This window comes from Panthera onca, chromosome D3 (genome assembly GCF_046562875.1).
Source record: "Panthera onca isolate mPanOnc1 chromosome D3, mPanOnc1 haplotype 2, whole genome shotgun sequence".
NCBI classification, from domain to species: Eukaryota; Metazoa; Chordata; class Mammalia; order Carnivora; family Felidae; genus Panthera; species Panthera onca.
Genome location: NC_138350.1, coordinates 15657483 through 15678983, shown reverse-complemented (window position 1 = coordinate 15678983; position 21501 = coordinate 15657483). Strand labels below are relative to the sequence as shown.

The 21501-nt window shown below is 38.7% G+C and overlaps 1 protein-coding gene and 1 pseudogene across 3 annotated transcripts in view; one reads left to right on the top strand and one right to left on the bottom strand.

The window, feature by feature from the left end:
- SPPL3 (signal peptide peptidase like 3) overlaps window positions 1-21501 on the top strand; it is a 138368-nt gene that overhangs the window by 103925 nt on the left and 12942 nt on the right. For all 3 annotated transcript variants that reach the window (XM_060612465.3, XM_078435708.2, XM_078435707.2), the window contains 4 exons: window positions 9300-9388; window positions 16744-16863; window positions 18109-18187; window positions 19108-19220. In XM_060612465.3, the coding sequence (XP_060468448.1) occupies window positions 9300-9388; window positions 16744-16863; window positions 18109-18187; window positions 19108-19220 (401 nt within the window). The remainder of the gene's footprint in view (window positions 1-9299; window positions 9389-16743; window positions 16864-18108; window positions 18188-19107; window positions 19221-21501) is intronic.
- On the bottom strand, window positions 11850-12700 carry LOC132665450 (small ribosomal subunit protein eS1 pseudogene; annotated as a pseudogene).

Here is a 21501-nt window from a genome sequence, read left to right as displayed (position 1 = left end):
CCACCCCAGTACCTCATTAGTCTGTCTAAAGCTTTCACGTCCTTTGCAACAGTTCTTAAATTAGGTTCTACGAAAATGGAACAGTTAAAACTGGTTTTAAGGTAACCACAGCCTACCAGTGTTTGAAAAGAAGAGGAATCCTTGTCTTAAAACAGCCAGGATAGGGGCACCTAGGTGGCTCAGTCAGTTAAGCATCCAACTGCAGCTCAAGTCATGTTCTTGCAGTTTGTGGGTTTGAGCCCTGCACTTGACTCTGTGCTGACAGCTGGAGCCTGGAGCCTGCTTTGGATTCTGTGTCTCCCTCTCTCTCTCTGCCTCTCCCCGACTTGTGCTTACCCTCTCGGTCTTTCTCAAAAATAAATAAATAAATACTTAAAAAAAAAAAAAAAAAAAAAGCCAGGATAGAGTCTTAAATAGTCCTCAGTTAGTAAAAATTGAACTAGACTTAGATACTACCCCTAAGCCTATCTGGCAGTACTCTCAGCACCCTGTTTCATTTACCCAGTCTTAAGACAGAGGCTCTGTACCAGCTGTGCCTAGGGTCAAATCAGAGATGACTGGCAACTTTCCAGTCCAGACATCAATATATAATGCCAGCAGAAAGCATAGGAGAAGCTAACTATGCCTGCTAGCCAGTCCCAGTGGTAGAGATGGGGGTTAACAATTTCTGTAAATTTACTATGCTGTCTCCAGGATTCTGAGAACCAGACTGTGCATAGTAAATGTTGTTGTCAATCCATTCATAAGTGAATCTGAAAAATGCAATTTAAATTATTATAGGTCTTTTCCAAAGCATGCCCACAAGGAAGAAGCAGTCTTCATATCCCCGTGGCTCCACACAGGCCCTCATGACTTGCACCACCAGTCTTAGAGTTTAACTGTCCACAAATCGTTAGGACTTCCATGAGAAACATGAATTAAAGTTTAAAAACCATAGAAATGAAACCGTATACTGAAAACTAGGGCAGGTGTCTTAGCAGGGGAAATATATGCAAAACATTATGTCCAGTTTGTTGTGGAACTAAACAGAATTGACAGGGTAAAGTTTGTCCCCAGAGCCAGTCCTGTAGCAATGACCAGGGCTGACTGAGGTGAGAACAACCCGTATACTTGCTAATCTCTGTTAAAGTGTCTTCCTCTGATTGCCAGAGAAATAGAAGCCCCCAGTACTAGATAGGAAAAGATGAATGTTCCAAAATACAGGGCCTTTTTTTTTTTTTTTTTTTAATTAAAAACTCCCAGGAAGGCCGACACATCAGAGTCCTGACCATATTCAGAAGAGGAGTGTTAGCCATATTTTAGGGAGTCTATCACATCTATATACATACGTATATAGTCTCCTTTGGTCTTATTGGAGAATTTGTCACCCGTTAGGGCTGCCCTTCCAGTGGGACAGTTTGCTAAGCCACTAATTAGCCAAGTTTACAGAGGACCAGGGTGAAAGGTACCTAACTAGTCAATACTCCACAGGCTTTTCTAGGCAGGTCACCAATTCTAACTGAAGTCATAACCAATTGAGGCTTCTTCAGCACCAGTAACAGATAAGGGAGTTTTAGACAGTGGTTGATAGAACAGGAAGCCAAATGGCAAAGTCAAACTATTCCAGTAGGAGGCAGATTTCCTGTATCTAGCAGATTTTGAGTTGTAAGCGTAGGAAACTATAAAGTGAAGAACATTTCGAGTACCACCTGAGCCTCATGGTTTGGTTAAGAGTCCCTTCCAGGAAGAATTCTGACCTCTCCAAGACGGCATCCTGTATTCTTCTAAAAAGACAAGGTTCCAGTACCTCAACAATGTTCTAGTACTTCAAGGACTTAAAAACAGCATGAATAAGAATAAAAGGGGACCTCTCCTTCACTTCAAAATCTGCTCAGTTTGGAACCTGAATATTTAAAAGAACTACCTAGAAGCACTTCTGCTTCCAACCAAGATGGAGTAACAGGAACTGGACTTACTATCCCACCTGAAATAATGATTTCTAAGATACTGTTCATCAGACAACAAAGGACAAATCCTGAGAGATGATAAACTATTTTTCTAGCTGTATTAAGATAGTCCTCTCTGTCCTCTTCACCTCCAGAAAAGTTGAATTGATAGTAACAGAGTTGAGTGGTAGTACCAGAGGCTGGAAGGTGGGGGAAAGAGGAGAGACTGATGAAAGATATAGGATGAGTAAGTTCTAGAGACCTAATGTACATTGTGGTGACTATAGTTAATAATAATGTATTTATGTACTTAAAATTTGCTTAGAGAGTAGATCTCAGGTATTCTGACCATGAAAAAAGGTAATTATGGGAGGCAGTGGGTATATTAATGAGTTTTATTGTGGTAATTGTTTCATAGTGTATATACACACCAAAACATCATGTTGTGTACGGTAAATAGTACAGTTTTTACTAATCAGAAACAAATTTAAGAAAAAGGGAAAACATTAAAGACAATTTGTAGGAGAAACATTCCCTGCCTGGTGGAGACAGAGCTGGGAGTCTAGAAAGCCTGAGGCAGCCAGAGTTAATAGGACAGAGTATGAAAGACAAGAGCAACAAACAGAGAAAGTCCCAGAGATCTGCAGGTGCACTCCTTGAGCATTCATCAGAGTATCAATCAGTGCGTGCATGTGAGGAAATCACCTAAGGCTAAGGAAGGAATAACGTGAAGGGGTTAAAAGAGTACCTGCTCCTGTCAGCCAGATTGGAAAACTGTATGACTCACGTGGCATTTGGTAGGGTAAAACTCACAATATCTGGAGTACAAAGATGACCAGGCAACAAAGAAAAAGGAGAACATGACCAATGATGGAAATAATCAAAACCAACCCAGAACTGACACATGTATGTTGGAATTAGCAGAGAAATACATCAAACCTGTTACTATAAGTTATATTCCATCTGTACAAAAAGTTAGATAGATACAGACGGAAGATGTTTTAAAATACCCAAATCAAGCCTCTGGAGAGGAAAACGACGATGTCTGAGACCAAAAATACACCGAATGGGCACTCAGTGGCAGCCCCCGCCCAGACCAGACTCTGATGCTCATGTACCTCACTCTGCTTCCTCTGCAACCATGTCTGACAAACCCGATATGGCTGATAGGGAGAAACTCAAGAAGTCAAACTGAAGAATATAGAAACGCAAAATCTACTTCCTTCAAAAGAAACAGCTAACCAGAAGAAGCAAGCAGGCAAAATGTAGTGAAGTGTGCACTAACAATGTGCACTGTACATTCCACAAGCATTGCCTACTTATTCTGCTGCTTCTAGCTCTTTAACTTTGTAAATTGTAAAGAATTTGGATCAAGTTTAAATGCTGACCCTTTTCACACCAAAGATTCGATGACTGGGGCACCTGGGTAGCTCAGTCAGTTAAGTGTCTGACTTCAGCTCAGGTCATGATCTCGCAGTCTGTAGGTTTGAACCCCGTGTCTGTGCTGTAAGCACAGAGCTTGGAGCCTGCTTCCGATTCTGTGTCTCCCTCTTTCTCTGCCCTCCCCTGCTTGTACTCTGTCTCAAAAAATAAGTAAACATTAAAAAAAAAAAAAAAAAAAAGGGGGGCGCCTGGGTGGCTCAGTTGGTTAAGCCTCCAACTTAGGCTCAGGTCATAATCTTGTGGTTTGTGAGTTTGAGCCCCACGTCGGGCTCTGTGCTGACAGCTCAGAGCCTGGAACCTGCTTCAGATTCTATGTCTCCCTCTCTCTCTGCTCCTCCCCTGCTCAAGCTCTGTCTCTCTCTGTCTCTCAATAATAAACAAATGTTAAAAAAAAAAAAAAGAATCTAGGACTACTGACGACAAAGGCCACACCTCCCATCTGCCTCTCTGGCTGGCAGGAAAGGAAAAGAACTTGCATGTTGGTGAAGGAAGAAGCTAGCTGGGACAACAGTGAAATCTAGAGTAAAATTCAAGCTTTCCAAGATGTCCCGCAGGCTGTAAAATGCAGTTGCATCAGAGCATTATTTTTTTTGTTCAAATTATTTTAACTACTAGAATGCACAATTTTTTCAATGTGTAAATAAAAAGTTTTAAAACCTGAAAAACATACACTGGATGAGATTAACAGCAATTAGACATTACAGAAGAAAAGATTAATAAACTTGAAGTCACAGTGACAGAAAATATCCAAAATGAAATAGAGAAAAGAGGGGGAAATTGTTTTTAATGGAAAGAGTGTCTTTGACCTATCATTGAACATCAAAGAAGAACCTCCAGTGGGCTAATATATGGGTAATTGGGGTCTCTACAAGAGAGAAGAAAGGGAAGGAAAGAAAAATACTTGAAGGGGCACCTGAGTGACTAAGTCAGCTAAGCATCTGACTTCGGCTCAGGTCATCATCTCACAGTTGGTGGGTTCTAGCCCCGCATCGGGCTCTCTGCTTATCAGCACAGCCCGCTTCGGATCCTCTGTCCCCCTCACCCGCTCACACTCTACCTCTCTCTCTCTCAAAAATAAATAAACATTGGGGCGCCTGGGTGGCTCAGTCGGTTGAGCGTCCGACCTCAGCTCAGGTCACGATCTCGCGTTCCGTGAGTTCGAGCCCCGCGTCCGGCTCTGGGCTGATGGCTCGGAGCCTGGAGCCTGCTTCTGATTCTGTGTCTCCCTCTCTCTCTGTCCCTCCCCCATTCATGCTCTGTCTCAAAAATAAATAAATGTTAAATAAATAAACAAACATTAAAAAAAAAATACTTGAAGAATTAGTGGCCAAAATTTTTCCAAACTTGAAATAAGCTATAACTCACTGCTCTAAGGAGCTTGATAAACCCATAGTACAGGAAACATGAAGAAAACTACTCCAAGGCCCATCATAATCAAGTCACTCAAAACCAGTCATAAAAGAGAAAATCCAAAGGAGCCAGAGGTGGATGGGGGGGTGGGAGTAGGCAGAAGAACACATTACACAGAGAGGAACAAAAACAAGGGTGAACACTGGATTTCTCACTGAGAATAATATAAATGAGAAGACAGTGGAACAACAGCTTTAAAGTACAGAAAGGAAAAACCATCAACATAAAATTCTGTGTTGACAAATTCTGTTGGCAAAAGTATCTTTCAAAAATTAAGGCAAAATAAAGCTGTTTTCGGATACCCAAAACCTGAAACATTTATCACCAACCACTTTCCATTATAAGAAGTGTGAAAGGAAGTACTTCAAACACATTAAAAATTGTACCAGCTGATAGTCTGGATTTACACAAAAGGAATAAAGATCACCAGAAGCGGTAACAACATTGATAAGTATAAAATAATTTTTTCTTATTATTTAAAACTTTTTAGAATATAATTGACTATATAAACAAAATTAACAATATATTGTGGAATTTGTAGCATAACATGTAAAAGTAAAACGCACGGTAATAGTACAAAGATTGGGTGAGTAACAAATGTGAACTGTTGTCAGGTTTTTATACTGTACGTGAAGTACCATAATATAACTTGAAGGTACACTGTATTGGTTAAAGATATTTAATATAAATGTTACAGCAACCACTAAAATAAAAGAACGAGTACAGATAATAAGACAGCAAAAGCGATAAAACAGAATCCTTAAAAATACGGTATTAATCCAAAAGAAGTTAGATAAAGGAGAACAGCAAAAAATACAAATGGCAACATGATAGTCTCAAATCTAATCATAACAATAATCACGTAAAATGAAATTGGCCTAAACACTACAATCAGAAGGCAACAATTATCAGATTGAATTAAAATGCATGATCCAATTACATGGTGCTTACAAGAAGCAGATATGAAGCCAGAAAAAGATTTAAAGTAAAAGGTTGGGGAAGGATATACCTTATAATCATCAAAAGAAAGCTAGGATAACTACATTAATACCAGACAAAAGCTGCTTTCAGAGCAAGGAATATTTACAGACAAGGCTATTTCATAATGATAAAGGGGTCAATTAAACAACAAGACGTAATAATCCTAAATGTTTATGCATCTCATAAAAGATCCTCAAAATACATGAAGCAAAAATTGATAGAACTTCAAGGAGAAATAAAACGGGTGCCTGAGTGGCTCACTCGGTTGAGTGTCCGACTTTGGCTTAGGTTGTGATCTCGCGGTTTGTGAATTCAGCCCCCCACATTGGGTGCCCTTTTGTCAGCCTGTCAGCGCAGAGCCCACTTTGTATCGTCTGCTCCTCCCCCACTTGTGCTGTCCCCAAAATAAATGTTAAGAAATCCACAAGTGTAGCTGAAGATTTCAGTACCTCTCAGTATTCGATAAAACAAGTTGTCAGGAAATCAGTAAGGATATAGTGGCTTGAATAGTATTCTCCATCAACTTCAGCTGATTGGCATTCATAGAACACTCCCTTCAACCGGAAAATATGCATTCTTCTCAAGTGCCCGTGGAACATTTACCAGTTTAGAACGTATCTGGGGACATAAAATAAGTCTCAGTAAGTGGATACTAAGCATACAAAGTATGATCTCTGATCTCTGTTAATTAGCAGGGGGCTGCCATAACAAAATACTACAGGCTGGGTAGCTTAAACAACAGAAAATTATTTTTTTTTTACAGTTCTGGAGGCTGGAAATCGAAGGTCAGGGTGCCAGCAGGATTGGGTTTTGGTGAGCACTCTTCCTGGCTTGCAGAAAGACCCCTTCTTGCTGTGTGGTCACATGGTCTTTCCTCAGTGTGTGCCCACTCAGCAGGCTCTCTGGTATTTCTTCTAAGAAGGATACTAACTCCGTCATGAGGGCCCCACCCTCATGACCTCAACAGAATTACATCCCAAAGACCCAGTCGCCAAATACCATCATACTAGGTGTTAGGGCTTCAACAAATGAACTTTTGGGGGTTAGAGAATGACACATTCAGTCCCTAACAGATCACAGTTGAATCAGATTAGAAATCAATAGCAGAAAGATGTCTAGAAAATTCCCAGATATTTTAAAACAAAAATAACACTTCCATGCATCAAAAAAGAAGTCATGTAGAAAAACGGAAAATATTGTGCATGAAAAGAAAGTGAAAAACACTAAATTTATGGAATTTTGCAAAAGCAGTACTCAGAGGAGGGATTACAGTTCTAAATGCCTGGATTAGAATAGAAGAAAAAGGTGTCAATGATGTAAACTTTAAACTTAATAAACTAGGTGGGGTGAGGGGGGGTGCAAATTGAAACCAATTTAGTAAATGGACAAAAGGTAAGACTGAAGATCAAAGCCAAAATAAGTGAATTATTTTCTCTAGGGGTAGAGAAAAACCAGTGAAACCAAAAGCTAATTTTTAAAGACCAATAGAAGTTGGTAAATCTCTAGCCAGGCTATGGGGCACCTGAGTGGCTCAGTCGGTTAAGCGTCTAACTCTTGGTTTTGGCTCAGGTCATGACCTCACAGTTTCATGAGTTCAAGCCCCACATTGGGCTCTGCACTAATGGTGTGGAGCCTGCTTGGCATTCTCTCTCTCTCTCTCTCTCTCTCTCTCTCTCTCTCTCTCTCTCTGTACCCCTCCCTTATTCATGCTGTCTCTGTCTCTCTCAAAATAAATAAACTTAAAAAAAAAATTTTTTTTTTTTAACCCTAGTCAGACTAATCAGGAAAAAGAGAAAACCTAAAACCAGTATCAGGAATGAGAGAAGTGATGTTACTAGAACCTACAGGTATTGCAAAGATAATAAGGGCCTACTATCAACAACTTAATGCCAGTAAATCTGACAACTTAAATGAAATGGACCGATTCTTTGAAAGACACACTCTGCTAAAGCTCACTTAAGAAGAAATCGATAACCTGAATAGCCTCATATTTATTAAAGAAATTGAAAATTGTCAGACTGGCTTCCAAAGTATCTGCACCAATTTCCATTCCCACCAGTGATGTCTTTGCTGACACTTGGTTATTATCTGACTTTGTGCTTATAGCCATCCTCATGGGTATGAAGTGGTATCTCATTTTGCTTTGATTTGTATTTCCCTGATGACTAATGATGTGAAAAGTCTTTTCATGTGCTTATTGGCCATTTGCATAGCTTCTTTGGAGAAGTATTTATTCAGATCCTTTGTTTATTGTTTAATTGGGTTGTCTTTTTATTATTGAATTGTAGGAGTTCTTTATATGTTCTAAATACAAGGCCCTTAACAGACGTATAAGAGCAGATTATTTTCTCCCATCCTTTGGGTTAGAGACTTTTTTGATAGTGTCCTTTGAAGCACAAGTTTTAAATTTTGATGAAGTCCAATTTATCAATTTTTTGCTTGTATCTTTGGCATCATGTGTAAGAATCTACTTCCCAATCCAAGATTACAAAGATTTATTCTTATGTTTCACCTAAGAATTGTATAGTTTTAGCCCCCAACTAATTTAAATTACTTAAAATTAAATGTAGAATTCAGTTCCTGTTGCACTCCCACGTATTCAGTGCTCATGTGGCTAATGTCTACCCAGTTCAGATACAGAACATTTCCATCATTGCAGGAAGTTCTTTAGGGCACAGACACCTTAGAGTAACATAGTAGTTGAAGATGAGCTAAGGACTTAAATAGTTTACAAAAAAGGAAAAAATGAGTGAGCTCACATACACAAAATTGTTTAGTAGTTAAAGAACGCTAACTTAAGAGATTGCATTGTTCATTCCCCAGATGGACAATGACCACTTCCTTCATGTCTTGACATGGAAATCATGCCAGTGTTGACTCCCAAGCCCACCCTATTTAAAATTTCAAATCTAGTCTTTTCATTTCCTGCATTTTCTCATTAGCTGTTACCATTAATATCCATTTAACTTACTTTTCTTGTTTATTGTTGGCATCCCCCCTCTGTGAATGTACAATCCATGAAAACTTGTCTTATGCACTATTTATCATCCCTCCACTGCCTAGAGCAGTCCTATATATAGCAGAAATTCAAGTGTATGCTGTTGTTAAATGAAAGCTGACAAGGTATAGAGAAGATGCTTTCATACACAGCTACAGAGAGCAAATTGGTATAACTTCATTGGAAGCGGTCGTGTAGTATGTTAAAGTCTCAAAATTGTGCTTGCCCTTTGACCCAACGTTTCTCTTTCTAGGTATTTATCATAAGTAGGTAATTAAGGATGTGCACGGAGATGTGTCTGGAACATCAGCCACAGTGGAATGCTTTTAATCTTCAGTCAGGAGAACTCTTGAACTGACATATTGGAAGGGATGTAGATGGTTTTTCCAAAATGTACCAACAGGAACTGTTTTGCAGAGTTGTTCAAAAGAGACCTTCCTATCTTCCCTAATGCCTTCCGTGTTAAAATATTATCTCGTAACAGACTTTTCTGACCTCATTTCTTAAGCAAAATTAAAACTTGCCTATACATTTTTCCACAGGTCCCTTAATATGGACTTTGAAAATCAAGATAAGGAGAAAGACAATAGCAGTTCTACTGGGTCTTTCAATGGCAACAGCACCAATAATAGTAAGGCCTTTTATGTCAATTAACTTTTCATACATGCACTGGGCTTAATTTGATTGTTTCTATAACCCAAGTTAATTTACTGGGGTTAAGGATTTGTTTGGTGTAATAATAAAATCTAATTCTGTATGGTAGAATTTGTAAAAATGCTTACATTCTGAATCTGAACTACGGATTTCTTGTGTACTTTGTGTACTGCTTTTAACTCATGGCTGAAAACTCACTGCTGAGATTCTTTATTTTCTTAAAAATAAGTAGGAAAATAGGTATCCGCCTGCTTAAGACTTCATTTAAATCCTTCGGTGAGGTTGATAGTTTTGTATGTGTTGATCATAAATTCACTCAGTGGTTCTTGAAGATAGTTACTTCTGAAGTACTTGTAAAGCTAAGTATTGTGGCAACCTGATGATAAAGCTTGCTTTATAAAAAATAGAAGTGTGCTATATGGCAAATGTTCAGCAGCATTGTTTATTATGGCCAAAAAGCAGAAACAACTCAAAGATCAATAAAGTAGTGGGTGGATAAAGTATCCACACGAAGGAATACTGTTGAGCGTTAACAAGAATGAGGTGCTGGTAGATGCCACAACATGGATGCACTTCAAGACATTATGAAAGAAGCCGTCCCGGAAAGGCTGCGTATTGTGTGAGTCCACGTGTATGCAATTTCCAAAAAGGCAAATATGGAGAGACAGAAAGTAGATTTGTAGTTATGTGGCAAGTACTGTACAGTGAAGATGGATGAATACACATAAGTTGTGCCTCAGTAGTTATATAAAATTGGTGACGTTTATTATAAAGAGAACTGAATTATAAATAAAGAGACTTGATTTGTTAAGAGCTTGATGCTGGGTTCCTATCACGCACTTTATTAGATGTGTATTTTTTAGATATTCTAATATATATATATATACATATACACTTTTTAATGTTTATTTACTTTTGAGAGAGAAAGAAAGAACACAAGTAGGGGAGGGGCAGAGAGAGAGGGAGACAGAATCCAAAGGAGGCTCCAGGCTCTGGGCTGTCAGCACAGAGCCCGACGCGGGGCTCGAACCCATGAACTGTGAGATCATAACCTGAGCTGAAGTTGGATCCTTTACCAACTGAGCCACCGAGGTGCCCCTGGATATTCTGTTACATATTTTGAAAGCTGCAGAAGTACAAGAGATTGCACCCAAGCTGTCACATAGGCAGTGTGGCCAAAGTACTTTCTCAAGTGTTAATAAAGTACTGAGACGGAGATAGCAAATACCACTTCCTGTCCCTAGAGCAGGTACTTCCTCTCACAGACCCTTACCATAGCCTTAGAATACTTCTGAATCAGCATCTACTATCAGTAGATCAGAATACACACTAGAGATGAAGTGGTTTTGACATCCATGTACAAAGAGAGTAAAGAGGCAAGTCAGGGTGAGCCACAGAGGGCCAATTTAATAAGGGACTTCCTCCCAGACGAGGTGAGTGTGACTTGAAATTTGAAACTGTGAACTTGGATTGCTGGAGAAGAAGGCATTCTGGGTGGGAAGAGCATGTAATAGGCACAGAGGAGAGAATGAGCATGACTGACAGGACGGATTAAAGTCACCACCTAAGGGGGTGGAAATCCTAAGGATCTAATATAAAACTAGAATGCTGATGGAGAATTTTAGAAGTTCACTTGTTAAGAGATCACTTTCAGTTTCTCTAGTTACTACCGCATCAGCCAAATCACACTTGCCCAGTTTTCACCCAGTTAAATGTGTTTGTTGTCCCTAGCAGTGTAAAGTAGGCATTATAAATCTAGTAAGTAGAATCACTGAAACATAATGAGGCTTTTCTTAGGACACAGATCCTTATATGAGGTAAAAGACCATACCACCAACTTACTAGGAATCAATATCTAATTTTCAGGTTAAATTATTACAGAGCACTTCTCTTCTATCAACATTTTAAGCCAAATCACCTTATACAATTGAAACTCCTTTATAAGTCCTGTGTTACATAGCATATATGCAAATGATGTACTTAAATCAGATTATAAATCCATTGTACATTCCATCACAGAAACCTAAGAGAAATTGATACTGTGTGTCTAAGTATAATTTTATCCTCAAATAAATAAATCCTCAGCCCATACAGTGAAAGGGTATCTGGTTATGTCAATTTTCTATTTCTCATTACCAGCATCTGAACTGAATTATAAATAAAGAGACTTGATTTGTTAAGAGCTTGATGCTGGGTTCCTATCATGCACTTTATTAGATGTGTATTTTTTAGATATTCTATTAGATATATATGTATTTTAATGTTTATTTACTTTTGAGAGAGAAAGAACACAAGTAGGGGAGGGGCAGAGAGAGAGGGAGACACAGAATCCAAAGGAGGCTCCAGGCTCTGGGCTGTCAGCACAGAGCCCGACATGGGGCTCGAACCCATGAACTGTCAGATCATAACCTGCTTTAAATAGATGCTTTAAATAATCATTTTTGTTTTGTTTTGTTTTAAACATCACAAATAAGATTTTTTATTTATCACCATTAAATGCCTGAATTTTAAACAGATTCTCGGACTGGTGGCTCATATCCATCAGTTCATTCAACTTTAGCACTGGTCTCATCCCCAGTAGCTTTTCCAGAACTACAACCTTCACCATGAAGCTCCGTCAGCTTTCCCAATTCAAACTTGGGCTTCTTCAGCATTTTTAATTTTCTAACGAAGACATCATGGAGTGGATAAATAGACTGGCAAGCCTTCTCTACATCTTTTCGATGCTGTCTGGAATCAATTTATTGACCCACTTCTTTCAAGTCATTTGTCCACACCTCTGGGGTCATGATTTCCATCATCTTTTTCCGAATTTGGCAGACCTGTTGGTCCTGAGTATAAGAGGTCTTCTGAATCTGATCGTTGCGTTTTTTAGTAAAACCAACACAAAAAAGACGAAGCAAATACCCATCAGTAGTCTTGACATCAACGTGAGCTTCAATCATGTCTGCCATTTTTTGACCATGGAGCACATTTTGTCCCGGGTAAGATCCATGCCATGAAAATTAGGCAGTTTTTGCCCTGAACATCTTCAGTAATTAGCTTGAATTTCTTAAATGCAACTTCATCATGCTGATCAACAAGGCTTACTTCAAACACAGGACCCTGGAGGCCATCAGATGTGATTTTGGTTCCTTGAGTTCTCATGACTAGTGTTTTTCTCATATTTCTTATATTAAACATTGCTGGTGCTTTTACATCGTACCGCTCTTTCTTTGAAAATGGATCAGCCACTCTCGGCTCCCTTTTTGCCACCTTTCTTAAGGCGCTTGTTCTTGCCTACCACCATGGCGCTGCTCAGGGAGCCAAATGGCTAAATAGTCATTGTCTTAAATCTGTCTCCTGTGTTACACTAAATTATCCTCACAGATGTATTTCGTCAGTGCCTCATCTGGGCCATGGATACCAAAAAGGGATAGATGAGGAGAGAATGCCTTCCACTTCCACATAATCAGAAAAAAACATAAATGGCCGTTGCTGCAGGGAAGGCCAGTACTCGATCATGGAGCACGACATCATTCCAGATTGAAGGGATGGCATGGAAAACATGGTACATTTGTCAAACTCAAGGAAATAACAGCCAGAAAGATAAACAGAGAAATATAAGAGATTGTGTAGGCACCAAGGAGATTGAAGTCCTGAATGATAACAATTAAGGGGAAGTTCTCAGGAAAGGAAGGTATGAATTTAGTGTTCAGATTTTGGCAAAAGTGTTCTGAACTGATTGAAGGAAAAAGTGTAGATAGATGAGGTGGTTTTTAAAGGTTGCAGAATTAAAAATAAATAAATGTTGTGGTTGCTTACTCCCAAAATAAGTAAGAATCAAGGAATTTGAAAAAGACAGGAAGATGAGTGATGTACAGCTACATAAATAGCATGGATGTTGCTCACAATGTTGGGCAAAAGAAGCCAGATGCAAAAAAAAAAAAAAAAAATCCTAGTAAGTCAAGGCATGTAATAAGCTCAAAAACAAGCAAAATAAATATTAGTATTTTAGGATGCATGCTTGGGTGGAAAACATATCAAATAGAGCAGAGAAGGAAGTATAAAAACCAGGGTAGTAGTTCCCTTTGGGAGGAAGAGTAGTGACTGGGAGGCACAAGAAAGACTTCTGGGCTTGGCAAGCTTGACCTGGGTGGTATTAGCCATTTGATGATTGACTGAACTCTGCATTTTTGTTTTATGTACTTTGCTGTACGTGTGTTATGTTTTGCAATAAAAGAGTTAGAGGGGAGGAGGGAGTGCCCTCCAGGGCCTCTCTAATTTTCCCTAACCTTGTTCTAAATCCTGTTTCATCCCTACATCTGCTCCAAGAAACCTAGGTAGATACTTTTTCCCCTGGCGCACCAGTCCTTCATTGAATCAGTGTTAGGTGGGTTGAAAAGGACAACTCCCAACCTCACCCCCATTATCTGACATCTTGAAGGCCTTTACCAGGCTACCCATGTAATATATCTGAAGATTGTGCAGGTTTTTCAGTCCCTCGTGTTACCTACTGTGTAATACAGTAAATAGCCAAAACATGCTTCTCTCATGGAGGTGCTAAATCATTAACTTTCTTAATGATTGTCAATAATACATTGATTGGTGTATTGTTCAGTATCTATTTCATGACCATGTATTTAGCCTGTAGCCTTGTTCACTGAATGCTAAAAATAATTTCTCTGTACATATTTTTTTCTGTCACCATGCCTATTTCTTTTGTTTTGAGACTGCCCTCTATCTCTTTGTGCTCCAGCAGTTTCTTGCCTTTGTCCTAAAGCGTCTTATCTCTAGGGCCCACCTTGAAGAGAAAACCATGCCTATTTCTTAAGATAATTTTGGCTTTAAAGGTAATGCCCACTGCATTTGAGTAACTCCTCCTAATTATGAGGAGTGACTGACAGGACAGATTAAAGTCACCACCTAAGAGGGAGGAAATACCAAGGATCTAATATAAAGCTAGAATAGTGACGGAGAATTTTATTTTGTTTTGTTTTGAAGTCACTGAAATTTCTAGTTAATTAGCTCCATCTCCCTCAGGACCATTATCTCCAGACCTTTAGGAAGTACAATATTGAAATTTTGTATTTTTTTAGGAAGCATATTGTCAGCAACTAAAGGAACTTCACTTTACCTGTGACATTGCTGTTTGGTAAACTCCCTTAGGCATTCTTCTATAGAACTAATGGAAGCAGTGTCTTAATACCTCTTGCTTTAAAATCTGTGCTTTCAAAAAACAAAAATCTATGCATTCTTATCTAATATTCTAGAAAGGCTCTTTGTATTCAGCTTTGCATTTTAATTGCAGACTAAACTGATAAAATTTAGATTTATTATAAACACATACTTCTCATATACCTGACTTACTAAACAGTTTTTGTATTCGCCAGCCATTTAATTTTTCTGCATGCTGTCAGTGCAGAGCCATTGAGAAACCATTATTTTCTGTTGTGAAAGGCACCTGAAATCTGTAGTTTCCTCTAGTAGTTCTTTGAACTAGTGTAGAGCACTCAGATAAAAAACTAGGTGAAATTCAGTTAGAGATTTCATAGAGTTTTACTTTGTAAATGTCCATAAGACACTTTAAGTAAGGTACCCCCCGGCCCCCCCCCCACACACACACACACACGATCAAGGGGCCAGGAAGACAAGTTTGACTGCACTTCTGGCCAGCTGTCTTCTGAAGAGCATCTCTATTTGTCTTGACACATAGCCACTCCTCCTAAATTGAAATGCCCTATTCCTAAGTGAATTATTTGACTCATGTATCTAGCCAGTAGGAAGCAATTGTGTTTTGTAGAAATATTTAATAGTTTATTTAACTAAAATCCCTAAATAGCTTTCTTGGGACAGGTAAATTCAAATATCAAAGAGCCATTTTTAAATATTGGTTGATAATTACAACCCTTTGTGCCTAGTTATGTTCATCCTGGTCACATTATATTTTATTCATTGCCTTAATTTAATGGAGAGAGATGTTTACTTATAATACTTTTTTTTTTTTTTAATGTTTATTCTTGAGAGAGACAGACGCGCAATCTGGGAAGGGGCAGAGAGAGGTGGGGGGAGGGACACACAGAATCTGAAACAGACTCTGGGCACTGAGCTGTCAGCACAGAGCCTGACGTGGGGCTCAGACTCATGAACCATGAGATCATGACCTGAGCAGAAGTCGGACACTTAACCAACTGAGCCACCTAGGCGTCCCTAGTATTTCTTTATAATAGCTCATATGAACATTTTTTTTTTTACTCCACTCAAGAACTTTATATCTCAGCAGTGTTAATTTGGAAGTAGCACACAAGATTAGTAATTTTTTTTCTTTTCATTCAGTAGTTACCAGATTGTGCCGTGTTTCTCTTCTCTACCAAATACTTAGTGTTCCTCAACTCTATATGCAAAATAAAATTTTGTGGAGAGTTTTCAGCTGGGCCTAATAACACCCAGAAATTTCAGTTTAATTGTTCTGGGGTTGTGCCTGGGCATGTAATTTTTAAAGCTCTCCAGATGATTCTAATGATTAACCAAGAATCCTACCATATCCCAAGTAATTGTTTTCCCCCATTTATCTCCTGTTTGGTCCTTACGATGTTCCCACAGAATAATCTTTCTGATTTTTGATTTTCAGATGTGTTGTTCCCTCCACTCCTTTGCTCCACTGAGAGTCAGTTCTCAGCAACAGTGGGGAAGAGTGAACATGAGTAAATCTGTAGATAATTAGAAAGGATTTTAGTCAGTGGCTTTAAACTACCTTTTACCAAACCTGTACATGAGATTACAGATATACTCAGATTGACTAATCTTTTTACTACCTGTTGATGTTCTTAGTTTTTGTTTTCCCTCCTTTCGTCTTTCTACCCCCCCCCCATCTCCCTCTCCCTCTTCTTCCTATTTCTTTCTTCCTTCAGCCTGTCAACCAGATTGTTAGCACCAGGAGGTAGTAGTTCAGTTCAACAAGTATTTGAGTACCTGCTATAACGAATGCACCATGAGGAGAGCAAGGACCTCATAATTTCAGTGGGAAGGAAAGAATCAGAGGTCCTAGATAATCTGTATCTTATATACTAACTCCTAGAACTGTCTGTACTTTTTTTTTTAGTTTATTTATTTATTTTGAAAGAGGGAGAATCCCAAGCAGACTCGGCACTGTCAGCACAGAGCCCCACTTGGGCTCAATCTCACCAACTGTGAGATCATGACCTGAGGTGAAATCAAGAGTCAGAAGCTTAACCGACTAAGTCACCCTGGTGCTCCATAGACTGTCTGCATTTTAATGGGTTAATGTCTCTGGAGTACATGGGCACAGTACTTACCATGTAAGTCATTAATATGTCCCTTATTCTCTTTCAGGTATCCAAACTATTGACTCTACCCAGGCCCTATTCCTTCCAATTGGAGCATCTGTCTCTCTCCTAGTAATGTTCTTCTTCTTTGACTCAGTTCAAGTAGTTTTTACAATATGTACAGCAGGTAAATAAGTTTCTCTGTTCTTTTTTCTTTTAAGTTTATTTATTTTTGAGAGAGAGAGCATGCACACACCAGTGAGAGAGAGGGAGAGGAGAATCCCAAGCAGGTTTTCTACCGTATCAGTGCAGAGCCCAACAACTTGGGGCTCAATCTCACAAACCGTGAGATCATGACCTGAGCTGAAATCAAGAGTCATATGCTTAATCAGCTGAGCCACTTGGGTGTCCCATGTTTCTCTATTCTTAAACATTAACCTAAAAGGAAATTTTTTCACTTCTTTTTTTTTTTTAAGTTTATTTATTTTTGAGAAAGAGGCAGAGTGCAAGTGGGGAGGGGCAAAGAGAGGGGGAGACACAGAACCCGAAACAGGCTCCAGGCTCTGAGCTGTCAGCACAGAGCCCAACACATGGCTCGAACTCAAGAATTGTGAGATCATGACCTGAGCCAAGTTGGACATTTAACCAACTGAGCCACCCAGGCACCTCTCACGTCTTTTTTTTCTTTTGAAAGGAAACCAAGGTAAGTTTCCTGGAACCAGGGTTCCACTGAGACTCGAACCCAGAATCTTCTGTGTATTTCTTTTTAATCATCATTCAAAACTTAAGACCTATACAACCTTCCATGCAAGTTTTCTTCCATAAGTCTGGCTTTTCTTCCCCATCTTCTCCTTGAACCATTGGATACCCGTATCATCAGTTCAGGACTGTCAGCACAGTCTGAACAAAAGGCCAGGGGTTTGAAAACTTATGAGCTTTATGACACCAGAACATGACCACTTTGACTCCTTGTCTGGAGTCAAAGTGTCCAGAAGGCCCAGTGTGGCAAAGCGGTCATTGGCAACCCCCACCAATGTTTCTGTAGACAGACGCATTGGTAACTAATCAGAGTAATTTGACTGTCAACCCTCTGATCAGTTTTCAAGTCAAGAGATGATGGAAATGTATAGAACATCAACAAAATGCCAGACATGTTAGATCATCCCCTGGCTCGCTATTTATCTTTCCGTGTTAAGATAGAAAAGAATGAGAAAACCTGTCTATGCTTCCCATTCCTTCAAATCAGGTACTTTTTGTTTTTCAAGACTTTATTTGTACAGTGCTAAAGGAAAATGTTTTTCTTCTGTAGTTAATTAATTGTATCTACTTATTGAGAAGAGTATTCTGGTCAGTGTTTCCATAAGTCCTGCCATTTTTCTTATAGGTGTTGAAAATAAACAACAAAACTTAACCATATATTTTCTTTCTCTAGTTCTTGCCACAATAGCTTTTGCTTTCCTCCTTCTCCCGATGTGCCAGTATTTAACAAGACCCTGTTCACCTCAGAACAAGTAAGGACTTGGGATTTTTCTCTGAATTTTAAATGTTTTTATGTCACACTTGATAACATTGTTAGGAGTCTAAATTTCTGGTATGGACCAGAGCACACAAATGCTAGAAGACTGGGAAGGGAGACGTTTGATCTTTAAGACTGGAAGGTAGTACTTCCTTTTGCACCTTTTCATAGGAGAGGAAATATACACAAATCTTAGGAAGTCGGAGTCGTTGAAACATGCTTCCTGCTTAGATTATTGAAAGATGAGCAGTTTCATTTTGAAGCAATGCCTTTGTCTCTTGACTAGTGAGTTAATGGGATGTGATCAACTCAGACATTCTTTGCCTTTTGTCTTTGGTGACCAAGAATATATACTAACCACTTGGGTTTAAACCCAGTGTGCACACCTTTCACACCTCAACTCCTAAAGCCATTGCTTCATGGACACCAAGTGCTGTGTTAATAGAGATCCCATATGAACGTAAGGAAACCAGTCACTAGGAGCAGCTGATTTTCCCAGGAATTCGTGATAACCAGATAGAGTTGTTACCATTTTATAAATATGTATTCATCATCACCCAGTGGATTGAACTATTGACCTTCTTCATTTTGCTTTCCTCATAAAAACAGAATTACCCTATAGTGTACTTCATTCTCCTAAGATTGGTATTGTCACTTTAAATTGTAAACACCCATGTTGATAATTCGGGATAAAAACTACAATATCAGAGGGCTGCAGAAGGATCATTAATGCCTTTGCATTTCCTGTGGCCTACTCCAAAGAGGTTTGGGTGTTTTCAATTTCTGGGAGTCTAGGTATTGCCTGCTATTCTAATCTGGCCGTGATGAACTCTGATCGTGAAGAACCAAGGGAGAGTTTGATTATTGAATATAATGTATCAGCTGTTAGTCCAATAAATATCATGTGTTTTCCAGGATTTCCTTTGGTTGCTGTGGGCGTTTTACTGCTGCTGAATTACTGTCATTCTCTCTGTCTGTCATGCTCGTCCTTATCTGGGTTCTCACTGGCCATTGGCTTCTCATGGATGGTGAGTAACATGTGACAAGTTGAAGTGTTAATAGTTTATAGTTAAATTTGTCCTCCCTTCCTCTGCTTTTTGTGTTTTAGTAATATTTCCTCTGATTGCCATGAGTATTAGGTGTCCAAAGGTGGTGGTGTTACATATTGTTCAGTTATTATTTTTACCCACATTCTCAAGATATTTTTAATAATACAGCTTTTTGAGGTGTAGTCCACATTTTTACCTACTTGGAAGTGGCTTTTAGTATATTCAGAGAGTAAAATCGTAACATTATATGACCTATGTGTCTGCCTTCTTTCACTTAGCATGATGTTTCCAAGGTTCTTATTCATGTTGTAACCTGAATCAGTATTTCATTTCTTTTTATGGCCACTGTTCAGTTGTATAGATATGCCAATTTTATTTATCTATTCATCAGTTTCCACTTGTTTAGCTATTATGAGTAATACTAGTATGAACATTCATATGTAATTTTTTGTCTATAGACTATATATTTTCTTACATAAATGGAATACTGTAATATAAAATACATATGTGGAATATATGCTATATATGTATTATATACAATAGACTCTTTTATGTAATGATACAAATACATGTCTATATCATTACATAAAGATGTATCCTATCCTTTTTAATAATTCCAGAGTATTCCATCGTATGTCGTTTATTGCTGGGCCCTTAGATTGATTTTAATCTTCTCTTATAAATAATCCTGAGGTAAACACTCTTGTTCCACCTCACGGTACACATGTCAGGTTACTTCATAAGATTATTTTCCAATGGATGAGTTCCTAGATATTAAATTCCTAGATTAAAGGGTTTTTGTAGTAAAAAGTTTTTTTTTAACTGTTATTATACTGCCTTTCAGAAAGGCTGTGGCAGTTTATACTCCTGTCCATAGCATATGAGGATTTCCCTTCATTGGTGATGATAATGATGAAATAATAATGGCAGTATTATTCAGCTAACATTTATTGAGTGCTTCTTATGCATTGGGTGCTTTCCTGGGTGTTTGTGTGGATTATCTCATTTAATCCTGGAAAGTCTTTGAAGTAGGTACTGTTATTGTTCGATTTTACAGACAAGGAAACAAAGTTCAGAGAAGTCACTTACCCAATCACAGAACTCCTGTGTATACTTGATACTTCTCAAAATATCTTGGAAGGACATTTCCAAAAATCCCCCCTTACTCTTTTCTCTCCCCTAAGACGTTTTTCATTTTTCTTGAAGACCATGTAAGCACCTCCATCTCCTTGCTCATTCAGTCCTGACTCCTGTTCTCACAGTTCATTTTCCTGATCTCAAGAAACTTTAACCATTGCTCTGCCCCACAAAGTCTGTTCACTTTCTCCTTTCCTCTGGTGTTTCAGAAGGGAAGGAAGTTAAAATACAAAAGATGATTTTATACTGTTTGTAGTACTATCTAAAGAATTTTTAAAGGAGGAATTTAAAAATCAGAGATTATGGGTATGGATTGCACTTACTCCCATTATCCATTCCAAGCAACTACAAGGCTAATCAAGACCTTGGAAACAGAGCTCTTTGGAAGCAACTGCCAGGTCTGAGAGGCTCCTCTCCACTAAGGCACTGGTCCCTGCAGCTCTGAGGATGGCTTAACTGTGGAACTGTCATTCAGTGTTGCCTCAGCACAGAGCCAGCGAGAGTGATGCTCACGGTCCACGCCTCAAGTTCAGGAGTAGCTCACACTTGTATCGCAATATTCTGCTCATGGTCAAATCAGATAGAACTTGACAAAAAGGATTTTAAACTTTGTGTGCACGTGTGATCCAGAATCAGTAATATAATCTTGATAAGGAGGAAATTTTAAACCTTGAGGAAAACTAAAATCTTACTCTTTTGTTTCAAGGGTATTTTTTTTTTGTCTTGTACCAGTTCAAGAATTTGAAATTTATGTGTGCCAAGTTAACTAGTGAAAAACTCTAAGAAACTGAGTATTGTAAGGAAACAAGCTGTAGAGTGGATTGAGAGCTCTGTAAAGCTATAGGTAAATGGCACATGTGATTTTAATCATAGATGATGATTATAGAGAAAGCGCTTTTTAAATTGTAAATCATACAGATATCCAGTATACTTCTTCAGCAAAAAATATTTTTAAAAACAATAAGACAAAATTATGGTGATGGAGAACAGACAAGTGGTTGTGTGGGGGAGAGGGTGTGACTATAGCTCAAGGATTTTATTGGGGTGATACAAGTATTCTACACACTGAGGGTGGTGGTGGCTATATAAGTCTACGCCTGTGTTAAAATTCACTGAATTACCT